Source organism: Eulemur rufifrons, chromosome 6 (genome assembly GCF_041146395.1).
Source record: "Eulemur rufifrons isolate Redbay chromosome 6, OSU_ERuf_1, whole genome shotgun sequence".
Taxonomy (NCBI): domain Eukaryota; kingdom Metazoa; phylum Chordata; class Mammalia; order Primates; family Lemuridae; genus Eulemur; species Eulemur rufifrons.
In genome coordinates, this window is record NC_090988.1 from 92,037,124 (window position 1) to 92,061,105 (window position 23,982).

Here is a 23,982-nt window from a genome sequence, read left to right on the forward strand (position 1 = left end):
CCCCTCTCCCCAGTCCATGGAAAAATTGTCTTCCATGAAACCGGTCCCTGGTGCCAAAAGGGTTGGGGACTGCTGCTCTGGTGTATTTTCTACTGACCTATCATCTAGTTCATTCAGCTCATTAATCCTGTTTTCAGATCTTAAACCTACATAAAGAACATAATTGCTGATGTTTAATTTGTCCATTTTAGAATTTGCATTGATTATTTTAAAAGATTCATATTCTCTGTTGAAATTTCTCATCTTTTTCACTTATTCTGTCCATCTTTTCCTGGGATTTCTAGAATGTGTTAATCATAATTATTTTTAAGTCTTTTCCAGATAGCACAGAAATACTTTGGTTCTGTTTTCTATTGTTTGACTTTTTTCTGTTATATTGAGCTTTCTCTCTCTATCCCAAATAAGTGTTGATTCCACAATGGACACTGTGTGTGTTTTAAAAAGGAAATGCCAGATAATGCTACATTGGGTTTTCCTTTTATGAAGACCTTTTTCCAGGCCTACTTTTTCTGTGCTTTTTTCTTCTTGTGCTGTTATGTATTGATTAATTAATATAGCAAGGTATTATAATAAATTAGAATTAGATCACCTTATAATTTTCAGCTGCAGCACTTACTCCCCGTGTGATCAGCAACAAGTTATTTAATTGCTCTTTGTCTCAGATTTCCCCAAGTATAAAATTAGGGCAATGATATCACATGTTTCAGTTACTCTTCTAGCTATTGATACAATATATGTAAGGAACTTTGAGTACTGTGTGGCACATAGTCAAGACTATGTAAGTGCTATTTTTAAATCTTCTTTCTCCCAAACTTTTGCAATATGAATTCTATGTTTAGTCTTTCATTAATAACATTTGATATTTTAACACTCACACTAAGCTTAATAAACTCTGAAGTTAGCCAATATTTTTAACCATCATCACCTTCTCCTTCTTTTTAATATTATGTTTACCAGTAACTCAAAATCATTTCTTTCTTTTGGAATCTATATTATATATATAATATATAATATTATCATTGCTTTATATAGTCAGTGCATATATGTGTGCATACATATGTACACATATCCATACAGATACACATACGTACACACATATATTTTTTCTAATTCCAGGAACTTGGTTTTGCTTGTCTTCAATACTATGTTGATAGTTTCTTCTCAGATTTTAGTTGTTTATTTTAAACCTCATAGTCTCATGGTTTTAATGGTCACCATTATTTCAAGTAGAAATGTATTTACTTTGCAATGTGTATTAAGTAATTCCGGCATCTGAAATTCAGTGTATCAACCTGTGCTTTTATTTCTTATTTTCCTAAAAAAAAAAAAATGTGAATCATGACTTTTTCTGTGGAAATCCTTTGAAGTCTGGGTGGTTGATAGCTCATTCCTCTGACTTGTATTTGTGTTTGCTTATTCCAGTGCTGTGAGGCTTCTTCCAACCTGGGTCACTTTATATTCATTATTTGGTTTGAGATTTGCTAGCCCATGAAAGCAGTATAAATGTAAACCCAAATTGGCATGAGCATTAACGTATTATTATGAATTACTAAATAAGTTACTTTTAACTCTTCCATGAGTTAAAGCCAAGAAAAAACTATCTTCATTTTGTTGTTGTTGTTGTTACTGACTCTGTACTTCTGTAGAGGTTGTAGCCCTTCAACAATCCTAATTTCATGAGGGCATCTCTGTTCTAATTTCCGATCTTATGAGCATTCATTGGTCTCTCATATTCCATGTAGGTGATTATCTCTGAGGTTCTACATTACCTTTGAGGAAGGTGTAAGCCTCCAAGCCCACAAAACACACATCTGAAAGATTGGAGGACAGTGGTCCTCTGCAAATGTGAGGTGACATCATTATTAAAACTGAGTTTAGGCCAGGCCTAGTGGGTAATACCTGTAATCCCAGCACTTTGGGAGGCTCAGGTGGGGGGATCACTTGAGCCCAGGATTTGCAGTTCACAGTGAGCTATGGTCAAGTCACTATACTCCAGCCTGGGCAACATAACAAGACTTCATGTCTTAAGACAAAAAAAAGCCTGTATTTTTCATGTTATGGGTTGACATAGTAATTTTAGACGGACATTGAACATGTTCTTGTTTAACATTGTATCTGCTTGCACAGCCTTCTAGGTAACATTCAGTTTAGAAACCTATTGAACATTATCTTTTCTTCTAAAGAGGCAAGAAATAAGCCAGGTATGGGCCATGGCAAAATAAGTGTGCTTCACTGTGGACCAGTCATTGGTGTGTTTTAGGCTAGAGAAGGAGGCAACACAGGAAAGGACTAGAGATGAGCTGACAAGGAAATGTACAAGGGATGAAGCTTGCATTTTTACGTTAGATACATTAAAATGGAATGCTGGTTTTCTCTGGTAAAGGAGGCAAAAGTAATCGGAGATTAGCAGAAATGATTTTTCAAAAGCTTATTGTATGCTGAAGTAAATAATTTCTATTAAGGGGCAGTCTAAAACTCTATGACAAGAAAGTCTGGTTCTGGTCTTATTGGTTGTATTCCCCAAAGTATAAATTGAATTTTTTGCACACATTAACTCCTCACTATAGAAGTCCCTACTTTTGATCTGGGCAGGCAAAACTCTCTCTTGGAAAATTAAAAATCCCCATAAATTGATGTAGATAATCAGATTCCTTTTATCCAAACTACTCTGTGGAAAGTTCTCCATCCCTTCAAGAAAAGGACACAGATTTGGATAAATTCGTACTGACTGAACTCTGACAAAAACAAACAAACAAAAGAAAACCAGTAAGCTGTAGAAAATAAAAACACTTAACAAAAATTAGTGATGACATTTATTTAGAAAACAATTTCCTTTTGAACAGTTCTTTGAATAAAGCCTCTTTCACATCCTTGTTTCTCAGACTGTAGATCATGGGATTAAACATGGGGATCACTGTGGTATAAAATACAGCAACCATTTTTCCCTGCTCCACAGATTCACTTGAGGGGAGTCTGAGATACATGAAAAAAAGAGTTGCATAGAATATAGTGACAGCTGTCAGATGGGAACCACAGGTAGAGAAAGCTTTGCGTCTGCCTTCTGTGGAGCGGATCCTCAAGATAGCAGAAAAAATATAAAGGTAGGAAATATAAGAAGGATGAGGAAGAGAGAAAAGGAAAGGTTGCATCCAGCCACAACAAACATGGATGTTTCTTTGTTGTAGGTGTCAGAACAAGCCAGCTTAATCAGCGGTGGGTCAGCACAGTAGAAGTGGTTAATTTTGTTGGGGCCACAGAAGGCTAGGGTGTAGGTCCACATGGTCTCCATCAGGCCAGTGAGCGCTCCATACACATAAGGCACCGTGATGAGGGATGTGCACACACTCTTGGACATTTTGCTGCCATAAAGCAGAGGGTTGCAGATGGCCATGTACCGATCAAAGGCCATCACAGCCAGGATATACATCTCCACATGGGCCAAGGCAATGAAAAGGTAACACTGCACAATGCAAGCAGGATAGGAAATGGTTTTCTTCTCTGAAAGGAAAATCTCCAGCATCTTTGGGGTCACATTGGAAGAGAAGCACAGATCCGCAAAGGATAAGTGGCTCAGGAAAAAGTACATGGGCGTGTGGAGCCGGGCATTGACCTGGATGAGGACAATCATGCCAAGGTTCCCGGCCACTGTGACCACGTAAACTGCCAGAAACAGCACGAAGAAGAGAATCTGCAATTCTAGGCGATTGGTCAATCCCAGGAGAATGAACTCAGTCACCAATGTGAAGTTTCTTCTCATAATTTCCTTCAAAGGGAAAAGAAAACTGGATCACATGGATGAGAGAAACTTTTTACAAAAGGCAGGAAAACAAATGAATGTTGAGCTCCTGATATCTTGGCAGAGCTGAACTGAACTCCCAGCTCAGAGTTTTATATAAATGAGAAACAAACGTCTAATTGGTTTGAACTATTATTTTGTTTTGTTTTCACAGGAATTGAACCTATTTTCTAACTGGTACAAACTCTCCAAGATCAGTGGTAAGATAACTGTAAACATGACTGCTATATAAGATAAAACTACATAAAGTGATCATTATAAGTTAGAATTTAATTATTCAGAGGTTTTATTCAGGGACTATGGTATGACTTAAAAAGTGTAATGATAAAACTTAGATAATACTGAGGTCAGCCTCTCAAGACATTTTAAAATTGCCTTAAACCTCCTTTCCATCCATTCCATGTCATTTAGAAACCCAGAATACTCACAAATTCACAAACACACAGACACACATGGTATTGTAACTCTGTGGAAAGCAGAATAAAGATAGATCTTTATTGCTAGAAAGAATAAAAATTAAAATTTAAACATTACATTAAAACTCACCTTAAAATGTTGTTGAAGGGATGCTCCTTGAAATTTAAAAGTGATAACGTATGTAAAATCTGACAATATCTGAGGTACATAAAGCTAACACAAGAAATTTTAGTTTCTTCCTCCCCTTATTTAAGTTTTAGAATAAATATAAATTCTTAGATTTGGGGCATTGGCACTACACATACAGCCAATCTCACTGTTTCTGTGTAGTCATTTAACTATTTCTAGCCATGCATTCATTTCTACCAAATCACTATTTGGATTCTAAGTAGAAATAGTTATATTTTGCCTAGTTCTTAACAACACAAAATAGACAGCCCTACCTATAAACAAGTGGGAAAACAATGAGCCTATAAGAATAACAAGTAAGGAAAATTTTGCTTGTGTTTATAAAGTGATTCCTTTTCCCTAATGCATTAAAAAAAATCATGATGAAGCAACCAATTCTGCCAATTAAAAGTTCCCTGAAGACAGCTCATAGACTTTTAACATAGGAATTAGAGATGGTTTAAGCATCTCTTCTGTGTGATCCTCTTCATTTCTCTTACTTACTGCTAATTATGTATCTATCACTGGGTATCATTCTACCTCACTCCTTCCATTACTCGGAAGAAAAGGCTGCACTCAAAACAGAGCACATTACTCACTTATTTCACTGGGCCACTAATGCAGCAAGAGCATATTCTGCCACACAGTGTCATTGCAATGAGCATACATTCATTTGAAAACACAAAACTGTGGGTATTTTTAGCTTCCCCCGCCTTTTTTTGATTATTTTGTATTGTTTTGATTTTTTAGAAAAGTCCAAGAGGAAATGAATGCCCTTAATATCTAAATAATTCAGACGGTTGAGATAATTTCTACAATTCTTTATCTTCCTGAGTCATGATGTACTATGTATAGTTGTTGAATTTCTTGGTGATCAAGTGTTTTTAATATATCTAATTAATAAAGTAACACATTTTTATCAACTCAACATACTGAACATTTTTCAAATAGAATTTTATTGGACACTCATTAAAAATCTGAGATAAATGTTATTAATCTCATATAGGACATATAGGACAGCTACTATTTTAATTTTGCTATTGATTCCTTCAAGGAGGTACCATTACCTAGGCATATTTGTAAGATAGAATTCAACAACAAAGAGAATTTTCTGGCTTACAAAGAGTAGAAAGATGTATAGCATGCAAATATTTTCTCCCATTCTGTAGGTTGTCTATTTGCTCTAATGATAGTTTCTTTGGCTGTGCAGAAGCGTTTTAATTTGATCCAGGCCCATTTATCTGTTTTTATTGGTGCTGTGATTGTTTTGGGGATCTTCTTCATAAATTCTTTGCCGAGGTCGATGTCTGTAAGAGTTTTTCCCGGGCATGCTTGCAGCTCTGACTTGGGCAGTGCAAATGCAATGGATGTAACCCAAATGATGTATGTACCCCCATAAAAATTTTGAAAAAAAAAAAAAGTAGAAAGATTCCAAATTTGTTGGTAAAATGGAAGCTTGGAAGTCCAATAAACTTCTAAGCACATTCTGAAGATCCAACATAGCCTATGGTATAATAAAATCCGATTTAATTGGTCTGAGTAGCCACAGGGTGGTAAGACACAATGATGTTCCACTTTGTCAGCTCTTGGAGAAAACAGTAACAATCTTCATCAAGTCTATGTGCAACCACATATATAGACAATGGCTGTCATACAAATGTGAAGCACTTTGGACCCAATATTGTCATTACATGGAAAATAGATGACCACATGGATGTGATTGCCACAGATGGCAACAGGGACAAAACCTTGAGTTGACAGGAATGTGACCATGTTATAGTGCTCAAATAAATTGGCTATGGATGTGAACTTTTCAAATAAAAAGTTAACCAGAATTTGTGGTATTGGCAGATGGGTGAAGGGACAGTGTGAGGGTGTGATGTGCAGAATTAAGTCCAAGTTTTTCACAAAAGTGAGAATACAAATTACTAGAAATAAAACAAAGAAGATAAACTCCAACACTGGAAAACTGGTCAACTCAGGAAGCTAAATTCCTTCTCTCTGGTCTGATTTACTCTGGACATTTCCGCATTAATTCTTCTGTTTGAAGAAATAAAAGCAGACTGATTATACATGAATAAAGTATACACATTTAATATACTATCAATGTATTTGATATGTTTTGTAAGAACATCTCATCACTTTACAAAACAAATATTATAATCTCCAACTATTTTAACTTTTCCTTTTTTTCTTTTTTCTATCTTTCTATCTTTCTACCTATATTTGTTTTTTTGTGTTTTTTTTTTTAAGGAAGCACAGACTATGTAATGTACTAGGCTAAGTTATACAAATAATTGCTCCCAAAACATTGTTATTAACCTCATGGTATTTACAATATCGTAGGGAACATAGGCACTAATTATAACCAAAGAATGATAAATTTATTAAAGGAAAATATAGAAAACTATGAGAGGAAATTGACTCTACGATAAGTCAATTACTTTCTAGTTACTAATAAAAAGCTTTCCTGATTTTCAGGCCTTCAAACTCAAACTGAATTAGATCATCAGTTCAATAACTTTTATTGAGTAAATATATATCAGGCACTGTCCTGAGTGTTTTTTATGTATTAATCAATATCTTCTACACAGCATTCCAATGATAAAGTACTATGTCTTCACCTAAAAGAAGAACTGAGGCAGAGAGAAGCTGTTTAACTTGCCCAGTAAGTCAGGTTCCAGAGTTCACGCTCTTACCTATTCATTTAGCTTTCAAATGATTGAGTCAACATCTGGCTACAAGGCTCACTATATTGAACAGTTTATTAATCTCTATGTTATAAAACAGGATGTATTCTTGTAGTGGGTTACATGATTTAGTGTGCATGCAGCTGTTAAATACCTGATAAACAACATTTTCGGAATACAGAAAAGGATTATATTATTCATTGCATGGCTTTTCCATTCGATAAAGTATGTTATAATAGGGGGAAAATAACAACAGACTTTGAAGTCAGGCAAATTAGAAAATCTAGTTTGATCTGTCTATGTGATTTTATGTTAATTGATCTGTAAGTTTCTGTTTTCTTATCTTTAAAATGGGGATTACAACACTGAGCTCATAATATCCATGGGGAGATTAACTGCAAAAACATATATTGAAATAATGTTTAAATTTTGATAAAATTATTATTTCTCTCTCTTCTTTGTGTGTGCATGTGTGAATGTGAATGTGTAAACATTTTTCACATGTATATTGCTTCCAATAAAATATCACGCCTGGAGCTCTGACTTCGGGGGATAGGCGGTACATGGGGCAACGTATGTAACCTGAACTTTTGTACCACCCATAATAAGCTGAAATAAAAAATAAAATAAAATAAAATAAAATATCAGACATATGAATAAAGACATTAGATTTATAACATTACCATTCCCTAGAACACATGGATAAGTTTTCCTTAAAGAAACACTTATTAGAATGATGATCTTTTAGACAGATGAGGAGACAAATGTAAAATATCTTATTCTTATCATAATTAGTGTTCTTTAGGGAAGTACGGTAAATATTCTTTATTTTTTCCTAGATGTTTCCTTCATTGTATTACCCAACTTGGTCAATAAATAATTAATCCAGCAGAATTAACTTTAAAAGGAGAAAGATATGAAACTGGAGCTTCTTCTTGAAATCCCTCATGATAGACTTTAATAAGTGAATTGTTAGTAAGTCATTAGTAAGGGAAGTATTCTGTAATTTTTTTAGGTAAAGACAAGGGCCTAGTAAATTAATTTATTAATACAAAAAAATTTTATGAGCACATATTCTATATCCATCACAGTGCAATATGGACTATAAAATAGATGGTTTTGACAGACTGTGTGATTCCCGCCAACCAGTCAATTCATGAAAAAACTTGATTCGATCCTTTTGTATCTTCAACTTGTATGTATGTGGGCATAACTATGGGTTTCATGTTGGTAAATTAATTCATAAATGTGAATGACATGGGCACTTGTGTTTCTGAAAAATATTGTGGCCTACAGCTAATAATATGTTTTCTGAATCATTTATTGGTCCATTGAAAGATATTTTTCTTACATATCCTAAAATGGATTCACTTTGTTCACTTTGCAAATGGAGATTCATTTACTATGTAATGCTGCAATCATTGTTGAACCTTTATTTAGTACCAAGCTAGGCTGTAAAGATAGAAGCATGGACCCTGAGATCAGAAAATTTGTCATAATAAAGAGGCTGGTTTTGCATAACCAAACATGTGTGTGCTAAAATAGTAATACATCTAGGTATATGTTTAAGTAGAATTCAACAAACTTAATTAAATGTAAAAGATTACAAAAATTATTGTTTATATGTGTGTTTTAACATAATTTGTAGGCAATCTGATTTTCAAGATGGTATTTAGATAAAACATCTAGTAATATTAATAGAAAGGTTGTTAATTGTATGGGATGATACAGAATGATTGAATCTGAAAATTCCTATAGGAAGTATTGAGCAGAAACTCAGTGGAAATCAAACGGGGGGGGGGGGAAGACGGTAGAAGGGAGGGGCAAAAACCTACCTAATGGGTACAATGAACACTATTTGGGTGACAAGCACACCTATAGCCAGGACTCAAGCATTACAGAAGAGACCCATGTAACCTAAAACATTTGTACCCCCTTAATATTCTGTAATTAAAGAAAAAAAAAAAGAAATCAACCCTAAGGTAAAAAGAAAGCTTTGAAATACAACTAAAAAAATATGTCCATTGTGGAGGTGATTAATTATAATTCTGTGACTTTCATTTTTCATGGAAAGTAACATCTATGTATGTGATCACAAATCCATCCCAACACTTGTTTTGCTCAGCCCCTGCCTGGTATGCTATGACATCATACTACAGGCTATGGGTAGGCTGGAGAGGTTTCACAAAGGATGAACAAGTTATTTTCTTATAAAATCATATGACTAGCTTCAATTTGCTCATATTTAATTGCTTTTTCCTCTGTTGCATCAGCACTTCCACATTCTTGCATTATAGCACTTAGCAATTTGGGTTGATTTTTCTCTTTACAGTTTCTACCCCTACAAAACCATGCCATGCTAGAGCTCCTTGAAAATTCCTTGGTATCAGTAACAGTGTGACTTATTGTAGATACTCAGTATACATTAATCAATTTTTCTTATGCTCTGCAACTGCAAAATCACTGGAAATGTCACATCTTTAAAAAATCAACTGGTCGTTTTGCTTTCTTTAGCATTAACGTACAGACAAGTAAACATATTTCATTCTAAAATTAGATATATTATAACTAATTGTGGCAAAGGACCATTGTGGGTAAAATTTGGACTATGGTACAAATATCAAACATCTGATCCTTTCTGAAAAATAGATTAATAAGGCAGAGTTGAGGAAAAGCATGAAGGACTCTGGGCCTCAGAGATGTGGGATGTCACTGTGAATTCTATAGAAGTCACAATTCTTTGAGGCCAGCCATTTATCTTTGTAAAAGACATTCTTTGCCTGCTTCAGGAATTAATATCTAAAAAATGACTGCTTGACAGTCCCAGTATCCTGTCATGGCAAGAGGAGACTGTCTTACTGAAAGTGACTCTCACAAGTGAGGATACATAAATAGATGTCAGACATGGACATAAAGGTGCTACTTTAAATTTTCTCTCTTCGAGGTGAGAGCAAGTTTCATCAGCACTTGCTGTGACGTTCCTTTAAAACATGAGACTGAAGCCCCTGCATAGTAAATGCTGTAGCATTCATTATAAGTGACTAAAAGCAGCTCATGAGAGTGAACATATGTTTTAGCAATCTTCTGTGTATGTGTACATATATAACCACACATTTGATCATAGACATGTAGAAATTTCCTGGAAACTCAAGAAACTGCTAATAGTGGTATCTCTGAGAAGTCAGAATGAACAATCAGGGTGGGGGAAAGAAAGGAAATATTTTACTCTCTTACTTTACACCTTTCTATAGAAACCAAATATTTTACTACAAAAATGTATAATTTTTATAATATAAAAATAACATATAAAGTTATAAATGTAAAAGTGCATAAAAGAAGAATTATTCCCCATACCTACTTATACATCTCCTTACCCTTCACACACACACACACACACACACACACATGTTGTACTCATACGTCACATGTGAAACTTTAAATCTTCTGAACGTATGTCTTTTGTTTTGTCATTAGATTATAGTTTTTCATTGTGGATTTAAAATTGAATTATATTAAAGTTTGGTATAGCTCGCATAAATAGAAAGATCTTTTATTTGATTTATAAAGAAAGATACACTATGATTTTACTTCAGAAGTACATTTCTTCTGATCAGTTTCCGAAAAGCTTGTTTCACATCCTTGTTCCTCAGACTATAAATGATGGGGTTCAACATAGGGCTTACAAAAGTGTAGAAAACAGCAATGATTTTGGACTGTTCCACTGACTTGTCCGTGGGAGGTCTAACATACATGCAGAACAGGGTACCATAAAACACAGTCACTGCCACCAAGTGGGACCCGCAGGTGGAGAAGGCTTTGCGCCTGCCTTCAGCAGAATGCATCCTCAGGATGGCAATAACAATGAAGATGTAGGAGATGAGGATTATGAGGAGGGAGTTGGAGAGGTTAAATCCTGCTACCACAAACATGGATGTCTCCTTAATGAAAGTGTCAGAGCAGGAGAGTCGGATGAGAGGTGGGTCAGCACAGTAGAAATGATTAATGACATTGGAGCCACAGAAGGTCAAGCGGTAAGTCCACATGGTTTCCATCAGGCCGCTAAGGAACCCATAGATGTATGGACCAGCAATCAGGCGAACACAGAGAGCTTTGGACATCCTGCTGCTATAAAGCAAAGGGTTACAGATGGCCACGTACCTATCATAGGCCATGACAGCTAGTATATAATATTCGGTAATCACCATGGCAATGAAAAAATAACACTGAACTAAACAAGCAGCATAGGAAATGGTTTTCTTCTTTGATAAGAAGTTCACCAACATCTTGGGAGTCACATTAGTGGAATAGCATAAATCCAAGCAGGACAAACTGGCAAGAAAGAAGTACATGGGGGTGTGGAGGCGTGAATCCACCCTGATCAACATCATCATCCCAAGGTTCCCCCCCACAGTGATCAAGTAGATCACCAGGAACAGCACAAAGAGGATGGGCTGAAGCTCTGGACGGTCCGTTAATCCCAAGAGAATAAATTCAGTCACCAAGGTGGAATTTCCTCTGACCATTTTCTTAGGTACCAGCATTTTCACTTAGATGAATTAAAACAAATTAAGAGGGTAAATGAGAATTCCAACAGATATTTTTTATCTCTCTCTATCCCTTATTCTTCTTCTCTCTCTTTCTTCCTCTCTCATTTATCCTCACACAGCTATTATTCAAGAGAGTCTGAGAATGTTGGGGCTGGTGTCTTAAGACGATAGCTGGGTATATAATGTACAGAAAGTGCCTCTTATGCCACCAACCTGCTTTGGAATGGGGAAATTGTGACCCAAAATGTGTCTAAAAATGGATTTAACCACCAACTGCCCTTTACAGTTCAGTATAAAATCACCAGCTTCTTCTAAAATTTGTGCCCAGGATTGATCCCGGATAAAATGATAGCATGTGTTTGGAAAACACTTTTGAAGTCATTAACAATGTGTGCATATTTAGAAGTTCCATATTTGAAAATTTCATTCCTTATGTGCTGTATTAGAGAGCCCAGAATTAAAGGGGTTTGAAGGAAGTTTGTTTTGATCCTTCTTAAACTGATGTATCAAGAAGATACAAGAGAATGTCATTCTTATGTGAACAGATCAAAGATAAGGTTCCCAAATTTAGAATAACAAAGTCCTACAGGAATTAGTGATGAAAGAATTTTTAGTTAGAGGAATTTGTATGAACAAGGCAAGCAAGACATGGATAGAAGAAAGAGAAATTTCCAAATCTTAGATCATATTTTTGCGTGCTTATCCATCTTTTTAATTTATTGCAGAAAGCATTTAAGGAGTTTACAGCATGTAACAAAATTTGGCAAATTTGTGCTGCTGATGGAACACAAATTTGACTCAGCTCTCTTCACATCTTCATTATAGTATTATAATGTCCAGAATTATAAAATAAAAACTAATTGAGAGATACAGAATTTTGCTTAGTCCGAAGTCCAAATAATAATAATTAGAATGAACAGATTATATTTTCAGATAATATTAGTTCAGATAATGTTAATTATAATGAAAGAATAAAATGGAAAATTGTGCTGGGATTGTAGAGAATACGATTTTATATGGAGTCTCAATGTTGCTTTGTGGTATTTTACAAGTGATACACTAAAGAGGATAAGAGATGAAAACTCAAATGCCTATGGGAGACATTTAGATAATAAGAATGGGTGGAGTGGGTTGGATTTAAGAGTCAACTGGAGTAAACTAGACAGTGGTTCCCGTTATAAAAGAGTCAATCTTTCCTTTAAAAATTAGAAGTGAGGGAATAAATTATATTATACCAGCTGGGACCACCAATATAATATTAAATACATGTCATGATACTAGGCATCCTTGCTTGAATTTTATTTTGGAGTCACTACAACTGTGATTCAATGGCCTATATTCAATGGATATATATATATATATATATATATAATCACCATATAACCTACCTTCTTGCTTGACAACCAACCCACCACGGTCACATGGTTATATAGTACATGACTAAGGATACTAAGAAAAAACAACAAAACCCACCCTGGCATCTACACATGTTTAGAGAATACATTTGCATTTTTATTGTTGTCACATTACTTTCTTACAGAATGTATAGTTACAGGAATATTATTTTAATACTGTGTTAACTGAAAGTGAAACTAACATTTAAAAACTCATATGAAGAGCTTTGTGTTCTTATATTAGTATTCAGAGGTAGAATAAGGGTGATTGGAAAGCATGTGAGTGTGACTCAAACTCACATTATATTTGTTTATATAAAAATAAAGATATATGGCTATGTCTGGGGGGAAAAAAGAGTCAGTGGGCAGCTACTTGGGCCAATAGAATTTTTGCTGTATAGTAACAGGGGCCTTGTGTTCTAAGATCTTAAGAGCTTCCAATTTCAAAAATCAGAATTCATTATTTTTATGTGAAATCTTCCAAAGATACTGTTAGCAATCAATTAGATTTTTAAGTCTATCCTTAACCAGGACCCAAAGCGGAAGTCTGTAGGTTTGATCAAGTGAGATACAAATAACAGTTCCATACAATGCCAGTGTCACCAACTATATGCTTCCAGTGTCTCAGCTGTTCTTGGAAATCAAATCAATCACCCTCCCAAGTTAGCTACTTTGTGATGTTTTTGGGATGCCATATGATTTAATCATTATAATAAGATAAACCTTGTACACAAACATCGTTGTATACTACATGCATTCAAGTCGCTTTGCTGGGACAGTGAAGACAACTGACATTAATAACAGTGCTTGCCTTGAGAGTCCTGGTTGATCTTCATGGTAAAGGACATGAAAATTAATAGTTAAATGTGATTAGTACACTAATGAAAATTTGAACAATATAACTAACTGTATTTAGGAATTAAGGTAGGCATTAAAGAAGAATAACCTTTAACTGGGGTTTGAAGAATAACTAGGAATTTTCTAGGACAAGAGTGGGAAGGATTTTTAGGTAGCACAGACAGTACATGCAGAGACTTTTCTCAGGAGGCTTTTGAGAGAAATCAAGATATTCCACATAGATGCAAGAATGACTTTTCTATTGTGGCAATGAGAATTTAAGAAGTGACAAGAAGCCAAACAAACTCAAAGTCTTCATCACAGGCCAAGAGTGTGTGAACACTCTTCCTGAAAGTTACAAGGTAGCATATCTTTGGATTTGTCTTTTACACATTGTTCAGAAGGGTGTGTGCCTATGATGATGAATTAGAATGCCATTCTCTGTTACTTTGAAATAGAAGTAATTTCACAGATTAAATCTACAACTTTGGCCTTTGGGAGAAAAATGTAATAATTAGAGAATCAGGATTTTTGTAAATGGTAAAAGTACTCTTTCCTCAATCCCCAGAAGCATGCATGATTTTGGAAAATATTCACCTTAGTAGTGTAATCTTCTGTTTCAATAACATCAAGATATTATATATTCATTTAATCTTTACAACTGTGCAATATATCTTAAATACCACCACTGATTATTCATCCTATTATATTTAACAAATAATAAAGACAAAAATAAAGAAACTCAAATACCAAAAAGAGATTGGAAATTAATTCCTATTTCCTACTCTCCTTTAAATAGATACAACAACCCCACAATTTAGGATGAAAAAACTATATTTTGGTAATAGTACTTCCTCCCATGCAGGTAGGCACTTCAGGTTTATAAAGCAATTACACTGGTTTATATTTCATTTTACCTCATTTTATCTCAGAACCCTGCAACTGATGTAGAACAAGTATGACTAGGAATGAGTAAAATGGGTCACAAATACACATTAAGTTTGCTGTCACGTGAGTTTTCATATTAGAATTTCCAATTTTGTTTTCAGCGGAACCGCTGGATATTAGGCAAAAAAATAGGTCTATGGTGAAATAAGTTTTGAAAATTTTGGATTTTGAAAAAAGAAAAAAAAAAGACTATTACAGAAAGTTCCAGAGCCTTTTATATGCACGTTTGCATTGTGAAGCTATAGAAGTTGGGCAAGAATGTACAGTGTTTCCCAAGGTTACTCTTTCAAAGGCTCTAGAGAATTATCAAGTTTTCTCTTTAGACTAGAAATCCCTAATTCCACACTAGTGTAAAGGAATTCTAGAGTTTTTGAACTTCAACAACTAAACAAAATACAAAGAAATAAGGTATAGTCTGCACTACTTGGGAAAACACCTTCATTCACCTGTGCCACTGGTAGGATACTAAAGCATTTTTGAAGTTATCATTGATTTTCAAAAGAAAATGAGCATTTTCATACTGAGCATGGAAGAGGCACTCCACAAATGAAACAGGCAGAAAAATTAAAGAGCTCTGAGGAAAATGGAATAGAACATGATATCAGAGCTCTGCACATCAATCGCAGGGGACACAAATCTTTTCTACCTTTAAACGTGCAATCTGTATAACAAAACTCTAGTATCTGTTTTCTCATCATATAACATTTAAAAATAATAGTGGCTGCTTATTAAATGTATGTTGGAGAAAGGGATAAGTCAAATTACCATATATTTAATATATGGATTCAACCCATGAGAGAAGCTCCAAACATTTAAAATACTCTCCTATAATTTGCAGGCATTTTAACTTTTCTGTTTTGGATTTTTTACAAATTGCTCTTTGATTGTATATCCCCCGTTTCTTCTTCCCTCTCTTTTCTCTTGTTATTCATGACCTCTTTCAAAGATCCCTCTAACTGAGTTTATTGTCTGATTCACATTTTAAAGGGCAAAAGTAGCTGGGAAACATCATTATCAATATCTCAATGAAGAAAAGATCTTTGAGGTCTGGAATGTGTTTAATACCTTTTTTCCTGGGCAGGTGCTCCATTCATGTACCACATCATAATATAAAGATCCAGGTTCATTTCTAGAAAGTCTTATTGTAACATACAAGCCCCTATATATGTGAATATGTATGTGTACTAAATATGTGTGTACTAAAAATAAATGAGATTATTAAAAGTATACATATGACAAATACACTGTTGGCAAATTTAACATATTTTGATGAATCCCTATGATAGATTCAAATTTGCTGCATTAGAGCTAAAGCATTTATCCTCCTGAAAGTTAATATCTGAATGATTATGAAATATTTAACAGAAATGCATCTGAACATTATTTCTAGTTCTGTGAACAAATGCTTATTGAGATTGCCCTGATGGAATACATTAAAGGCTCGTGTTTAATGGCTGTGGGGATTGCCTTTGACAGCTTCCTATTTCATGTTTACTGTGCCCAGTGTGCCTGTAGTTAGAAAGAGTGTGCATTTATTTGATATTTATGCAAGCAGTAGCAAAATTTATCCTTCATGACTCTTACCATTTTAAACTCCTATTTCATTATAGAATGCCAAGTAATTCATATAAAAGTATTAAGAGATATTGCCAAATTAGCTTTGTAAAAGCCATGAATATTCTCTTCTTGGTATGAGAAATATGACAAAGAAAAATAATTAAACCTCAGTGAGGGAGGAAACTAGACATTCTTCAAAGAGGAAGTTTTGCTATGATATTGGTGTATTGGTGTTTAATCAGAAATTTTTGGATAACTAGGAATCCCTTGTAGATAGCAATGTGTTTTTAAAAGTCTATGTTCCTTATTGCAAGAAATATAACCAAAATAAAACTCCACATAAAGTTTCACTGGCTCAGTAATGTCAAATTGCTTCCCTCTGGATTCGAATGATTGAAAATAAGTTAGATAACAAAATCAACAAAGATTTGTTCATGTTGATGAATTTGATTCATAAGGATATCTATATCCACATGCTTACTTTGTCATATAAAAATCTAAATAAAATAAAGCATTACCTGCCCTTTAGTAGGTTGTTTAGTGTCTGTCATTGAGCAGAAAGCCAGTGGTGCCATTTATGGTAAATTGGTAAATATGGTAAATATTTGGGTGAAATTCAGAGTTCCAAGATTTTCCTATCCTCCCAACTCAACAACAAAGAAAAAGAAAAAAACAAACTCTAATCAATCAACAAAAGTGCCGAGTTCACCTCTACAAGGGTCACTGGTACCTCAAATGTTACTTATTAAAATATTCATTTGGGGATAAGTTTGCCCTTTTCAGACTCCAGTTAAAGTGCAAATGTTCAACCTAGCAGGGTAGCATGGAACTTCTGGCACAGTGACGAATCACTCTATGTGAATAATGTCACCATTATGTAGTCATATAATATGGACTGAGTGGAAGACTAGGAGAGACTGAAGCCAAAGAAAAGGCCATGGAAAATAGAAGTGAGCATTACTGAAGTTTAATTTTGGTAATTGAGCCTAAAAAATACTTCAACCTGAGCATTAAGATCTAGACAAGTGGATAACAACAGCTGGGTTAATAATGATATTTTAAGGCAAGAAATGAAGACAGGTGAATAAGTCCTGTAGTTGGTGGAGCCAAGCATCTCACAGGAACGTCAATTTCCCAGGAAGGACAACTTCCTTTCCACTCTGCCATAAGGGACCACAGCACCTTCCCCCGCTCTTGGTTTCTCATTCCAGTGTCTCACTAAATCAAGTGCAGGACACATTACCTGATCACAACTCATGAACCTAAATCCTATGTCATGATGTGCATTGTGGCTTCATACGTGCCTATGATAGGTCAGCAAAAACTCTTTTGAGTCTTCATTTAGAAAAGAGTTTCTTTGTCTTGGTACAGTGATTTTCCTTCAATGGGCATTAGAGTTCTCATCTATTTAATTTCATACTTTGACTGAATAATTTCTAAAGTGTCCATCATTTCTAACATTCAGACTTTGCATCCACATGTTTACCAATCCTACCTAGTCATGCACATCTTAATGTCAAATCTGTCCCCAAATTTTCTCTCTATATAACTTAAAGAGAGACATATAAAGTTCCATAAAGTTTTATTTTTGCTAGAATAAGTATAATTTCTGCTTGAATTTGTCTGTCTCTTTTATTTTTTTCCCTTTGCTTTATATTTTAATTGGTATATAATAATTGTACATATTTATGGAGTACATAGTGATGTTTCTTTTGATACATATAATGTACAGTAATCAGATCAGGGAAATTAGTGTATCTTTTAACTCAAACATTTATCATTTCTTTTGTTAGGAACATTCCATATCATCCTTGTAGGTATTTGAAACTATATAATTATTGTTAACTACAGTCATCCTATAGTGCGACAGAACACTAGAACTTATTCTTCCTATGTAGTTACAATTTTATATCCTTTAAAAAATCTCTCCCTATCCCCCTTGCTTCCTATACTTCCCAACCTGTAGTATCTTCTGTTCTACTTTTTACTTCTATGAGATCAACATTTTAAGCTTCCACATGAGTAAGAACATGTGGTGTTTAACTTTCTATTTCTGGCTAATTTCATTTAACATAAAGTCCTCCAGGTCCATCCATGATAGAATGAAATACTATTCAGCCATAAAGAAGAACAAAATCTCTTTTGAATTTTTGATGAAGGATGTTTTTGGAGGGGTTGTCCTTTAAACAAATATCAATATATCATTAATAAGATAGTAAATTAAATTGTTTCCTCCAATGTGGTTATTCAATGTACGTTCAAGACTTAACGGAAGGTAGTAATTCTACTTGTAAAGTAAAATAATTATTGTAAATACATAATTTGAATTAAATTACAATATTTCTAATGACCAATCTAGATAAGAAATGCATATCAACTCATTTTTATTAACTAAGACTCTAAGCTAACATTTAAACTTTTGCTGTCACCTGACTCCTACTGACAAAAATCTAAAATTAAAACAAAAAGAGAAAGTACAAATATAGAAGTCAGAATTTCCATTCCTACCTGACCCCGGGAAAGATTCTCTCAGAGACACTAGTGGTCCAAGCAATGAATTACAGAGAATGATTTATACCCATGTTGTAATTTGGAGCTTTTATCCCTAAAGTATTTTTCAACACACCCTGAAGAAATAATTACAATGTTACTGCAAAATATAACTCCAGGGAAAAAATAGTAATTGGCACAGACTCATACTCAATAGACTCTTGGGATCTGAGCAACGTGATTGCATCAATATATAATCCTTTTGAGCCAATTGCTTTGGGTGATCATTCTCATGCAATTTTTGCATTTTGGGTCACCATTTATTTCAATTAGATGAATAGAGCAAATAATAAAGATATAAAATAATGACATAATTCATGGACTTTGATGTTCCTGTGATTCCTTTTCAGTCTGAATTGTGTATTGCAAAACACTTTCCAAAAAAGGCTAGAATAAAGTGGTTAAATTATAAAATCCAGTAAATAATGTGGACAAGACCTCACAATGACTTGTAGTAGAGTTAGTTCAAAGTGTTAGATCCAGGTGTTAAAATAATATTTTTTGGAAAACCTGGCAAGCATGTAATTTAGCCATATACTATTTATTTGCCAGCACACAAAAACCTATTGGATAAACATCAAACTTTTCTGTCTACCTTTCTTCCCTTTTACCTAGTGTCCAAGTTCTGCTCATCCAAGAGATACAACTACGACATGAACAAGATCTACCATATACATGTGCTTAAATAGTATTTAGTCTAATTACGAAGGCAAAAGAGACACATGTATACTTCAAGTCAAACGCACATTCTCCAAATGATATATCGAAATCAAAGAATCTAGGCACAAAGAAACATATACTGTTTGACGCCATTTATAGGAAATGCTAAAATAGACAAAAATATCTTTGGTTAGGAAAGCAGATCAGTGATTATTAAGGGTGGATATTCATGGAAGGAACTCTCTGCAAAGGGATAAAAAGGAACTTTAGGGGTGATTTACATTGTCAGTCTCAACTGTGGTGGTGGTTACTTAGCTGTACACATTGTTCAAAACACACTGCTTATAACTAAAGTGGATATATTTCACCGCAGGCAACTTATATATTAATAAAATAAAGTTTACTAAAAATTCTACAATGTGTTATTATTTTTCCCAAAAAAGAGTTAGTTAAGTACCAAAGAAGCCAGGGGACAGGCCTGCAGACCAGATCTGGTATACCCAGGTCTCCATCGCATTGCCCTGGGGCACAGAAGGGATTTTTGTGAAGGAGCCTACTGAGGTGTGTGTGCCTTCAGGGGTAGATCAGCGTGCTTGAGGGGCAACCCTCCTACCAGGGGAGGGCCATGCTCCCAGCTCAGGCTGCCATCCTGGGCAGGGAACCTCCCGGCCTGCATCACAGCCAGGGGAGATCCACTGACTTGAGGTCCTGCCTGCTGGCAGAGGCCTCCTCCGAGACAGTGAGGAATAGGGGACGGGGGAAAGGAGAGAAGCCTGCTCCAGACTGCAGGTCTCAGACAGCCCCACCCCCACACGCAGACTTTTTGGCTGAGTGGGGCCATTTCAGCCCTTCCTTGGCAGCTCTGCTCAGAAGTAGAGAACAGACCTTTGACCTCTGCTAACAGCATTTGTGGAGCTTGAGGGCAGGTTCACTCTCCCACCTGCCCCAGCTGAGGTGAAGAATAAGGACACACCTGGAAATCCCAGGGTCCCACCCACCACCTGAGGCACTAGAGTGCCTCTCCAGAGGAACCAGAGCTGGTTACAGGACCCAAAAATAACACTGCAGCCTGCCCCTCCCAGCAAGCACCACCTACTGACAGTGAGATCAATTTGCACACCTTTTTACTGCATTTACTGACTCATTATACAGGGTGTGGTCGAATCTCAGCCACAAACATCACCTAACTGGCTCAGAGACTAAACAGGGTATGTCATTATCCAAGTGAAAATCTAAAAGTAAGAAGCAATAGCTGATCCAGACTGGAAGGAATCAGTGAAAGAACTCTGGAAGTATGAAGAATCAAATGGAAAGCACACACCCAAAGAGGAACCCCAGCTCTCTAGCAATGGAATCTTTTATTTGTCCCTTAAATCACTCATTTAAGCATGGAGCCTGAAGAAAAATATGTTTTATTTTGTTATTGTTTGTTTTATTTTATCTTCACGAAGATGCCAAAGCAATTTATTTTCCCCTCCTAGACTAAATCCTCACTCTCGTGACACATATAAAGAGGTTATTTATGTATTAGATCTATGCTCAGGAAGGAAAAAATTAATATTGCTCACCTAACCATAATTAAGAATAGAAAGCATAGGCAAAGCAAGGTAAATACTCTCATCTCATATGTCCCATTGCTTACTCAGTCTCTTTATTTCTTCCTTAAATTTTAGTTCTTACTCTCAGATCAGCCTGTTTTAAATGTTCCAAAAATAGGTGAAACAGAGAGTCATCGCCCTGTGCTGGAGGGTCAGAGGAAGAGGTGGGTTTGTGTAGTTCCTAGGGCTGGATGCACAAACTTAAGTCTGACAAAGATATGAGCATCCTGTTCCCCTCTTTTCTCATTGCCACCTCTTCACAACATAAGCACATTCCTGAGGAAGATAAAACTACTACTACTAATATGAACTGCACAGTTTCCAGTTTAACTTAGCAAGTCAGGAGAGGAGTACAGAAGGATGGGTTTCTTAAAGATTTCTCAACCAAAAGGACAGATGGGAAAAAGAATAGAATATATTCAAGAAACTGAGCTGAGAGCATGTATATTCTGTTTACCATCACAAGCAGTAAGAGCACATCAGTAATGCATGGCACACCAGTTGGGAGTTTTCACGTAAAGCAGTGCTTCTCAAAATTTAACATACTTAAAAACACCTGGGGATTTGGTTAAACTACATATTTAGGTACAGTAGTGCCAAGGTGCAGAACTTGATTCTGTATGTGTAACAACCTCCAAGGTAACACATATGCTCTTGATTCATGGGACATATGTTGAGAAATAAGCCCTAAAAAAAAAGTGCATCTAATTTTTTCACCAAAATTGGAATTTCTTTTTATACCTGAGGTGCTTGGGACACATCTATAGAGACTACTAAATCTCATGATCAAATTCCAAGATTTTTTATTAAATTTCAAAATATTAAGGGGGTAATGCCATACTTCACAGATCTAGAAAAAATAACTCTACACTTCATTTGGAAGCAGATAAGATTCCAAATAGCCAAAGCAATCTTAAGCAAAAAGAACAAATCTGGAGGCAACACATTACCAGACTTCAAACTATACTACAAGGCTACAGGAAACAAAAGAGCATAGTATTGGCACAAAAATAGAGACATAAACCAATGGAACAGAACAGAGAAACCAGATATAAAACTATCTACCTACAACCAACTGATCTTCAATAAAGCAGACAACAACAGACATTGGGGAAAAGAAGGCCTATTCAATAAATGGTGTTGGGAAAATTGGATAGTCAAAATTTTTGAGTCAAAGATTTAGAGCTATGGTTTATTGGAAAGTGGAGGCATTGCCACAGTAGTGACCATGTTTCGTCTTAGGACGTTCTTGAAGGCCTGCTTCACATCTTTGTTCCGCAAACTGTAGATGAGTGGATTAAGTACTGGGCTTACAAAGGTGTAGAAGACAGCTATGATTTTGGATTCCTCAACAGACTTATCTGTTGGTGGTCTTACATACATGCAGAAGAGTGTCCCATAAAACAGGGTGACAGCCAGCATGTGGGAACCACAGGTGGAGAAGGCCTTGTGCCTTCCCTCTGCTGATTTGATGCAGAGGATGGCAGCAATGATGAAGGCATAGGACACCAGGATGATGGTGAGGGAGCTGGAGAGGTTGAAGCCAGCTGAGATGAGCATGGCGTGTTCCTTGACGTAAGTATCAGAGCAAGAAAGCTTAATGAGTGGCGGGTCAGCACAGTAGAAGTGGTTGATGACATTGGATCTACAGAAGGTCAGGCGGAAGGTCAGGGTGGCCTGGAGCAGCCCATCTGAGAAGCCATAGACATAAGGAAATGTAGCCAAGCAGGTGCAGACTCGCCTGGACATTCTCACACTGTAGCGCAGAGGGTTGCATATGGCCACGTAGCGGTCATAGGCCATTGCGGCCAACATGTAAAACTCAGTGAGGAGGAGCGCGATGAACATGTAACACTGTGTGAAACAGCCAGTAAAGGAAATTGTCTTCTTCTCTGATAAGAAATTAGTCAGCATGTGTGGAGTTGCATTCGAGGTATAGCACAAGTCCACGAAGGCTAAGTTAGTGAGGAAGAAGTACATGGGCGTGTGAAGGCGAGAGTCCAGTCTGATTAACATTATCAAGCCCAGGTTGCCTAAGAGGGTGACAAGGTAAACCACCAGAAACAGCACAAAGAGGAGAGGCTGGAGCTCCGGGCGATCTGTGAGCCCAAGTAAAATGAATTCGGTTATTGTGCTGCCATTTGGGTTGGACATTTCCTGGGCGTTTTCTCTGGAAACTATGGAAATAAAGCAAACATAAATGTACAAATAGTTTCCATGTTCATTCAAACCATTTTTTTTCTCTGAATCTCCAAAGTTATTTATTCCTGTGTACTAACATAAACTGATTTTGTAAGTCTACGACGTATTATGTCATTTGATTAAAATGATTTTAAATCATTTTTCTCAGATTTAGAAATGCACAGTAGGAAATTAGATTTGAGAGGTTCATTTGCAGGGAGATTTACTTGTTACATGTCACTTAACGACCGCCCAGGGAGTCTGAAATGTTTTTACTTAGCAGCTCGATGACTCGTGTAAGATTCAGAAATGCACAACTGAAGTAGAGCAGAAGCTCTCATAAGTGGAGAGACGTAGAAAAGACTGCTAATGCGACGGGTGTACGAAGAAGGAAAACCACAGTAGGCTGGCTACCTGTCTCTTGTCAGAATAAAAGGAAAACACCTTATAAAGGAGGAACATCTAGGCTTGCTAGGTCAGCACCTAGGTGAGGGTCTGCTTGATGGAAGAAGATGTGGCAAAGTAGCTCAAGGACAGGAAAAAGCTACAAGTTGTAAAATCTGGAACTGGGACCAGCTACATAATATATTAGGTCCAATATGAAACCAAAATGTAAGGATCCTTGTTCACAAATTATTA

The 23,982-nt window shown here is 35.8% G+C and overlaps 2 protein-coding genes and 1 pseudogene across 2 annotated transcripts; all 3 read right to left on the minus strand.

Annotated features, from left to right (window-relative positions):
- Positions 1-2,813: 2,813 nt before the first annotated feature.
- LOC138384488 (olfactory receptor 5M8-like) lies at positions 2,814-3,757 on the minus strand (annotated as a pseudogene).
- Positions 3,758-10,655: 6,898 nt separating this feature from the next.
- Positions 10,656-11,612, minus strand: LOC138384489 (olfactory receptor 5M5). The gene has a single exon (XM_069469996.1). It carries the CDS (start codon positions 11,610-11,612, stop codon positions 10,656-10,658), a length of 957 nt encoding a protein of 318 aa, XP_069326097.1.
- A 10,735-nt stretch (positions 11,613-22,347) lies between these two features.
- Positions 22,348-23,316, minus strand: LOC138384975 (olfactory receptor 5M11). Its single transcript, XM_069470613.1, has one exon. It carries the CDS (start codon positions 23,314-23,316, stop codon positions 22,348-22,350), a length of 969 nt encoding a protein of 322 aa, XP_069326714.1.
- Positions 23,317-23,982: the final 666 nt, after the last annotated feature.

What these genes read in the sequence shown, in the direction of transcription:
- LOC138384489 (XM_069469996.1), bottom strand. Translation starts at nt 11,612, where the DNA reads ATGCTGGTACCTAAGAAAATGGTCAGAGGAAATTCCACCTTGGTGACT.
- LOC138384975 (XM_069470613.1), bottom strand. Translation starts at nt 23,316, where the DNA reads ATGTCCAACCCAAATGGCAGCACAATAACCGAATTCATTTTACTTGGG.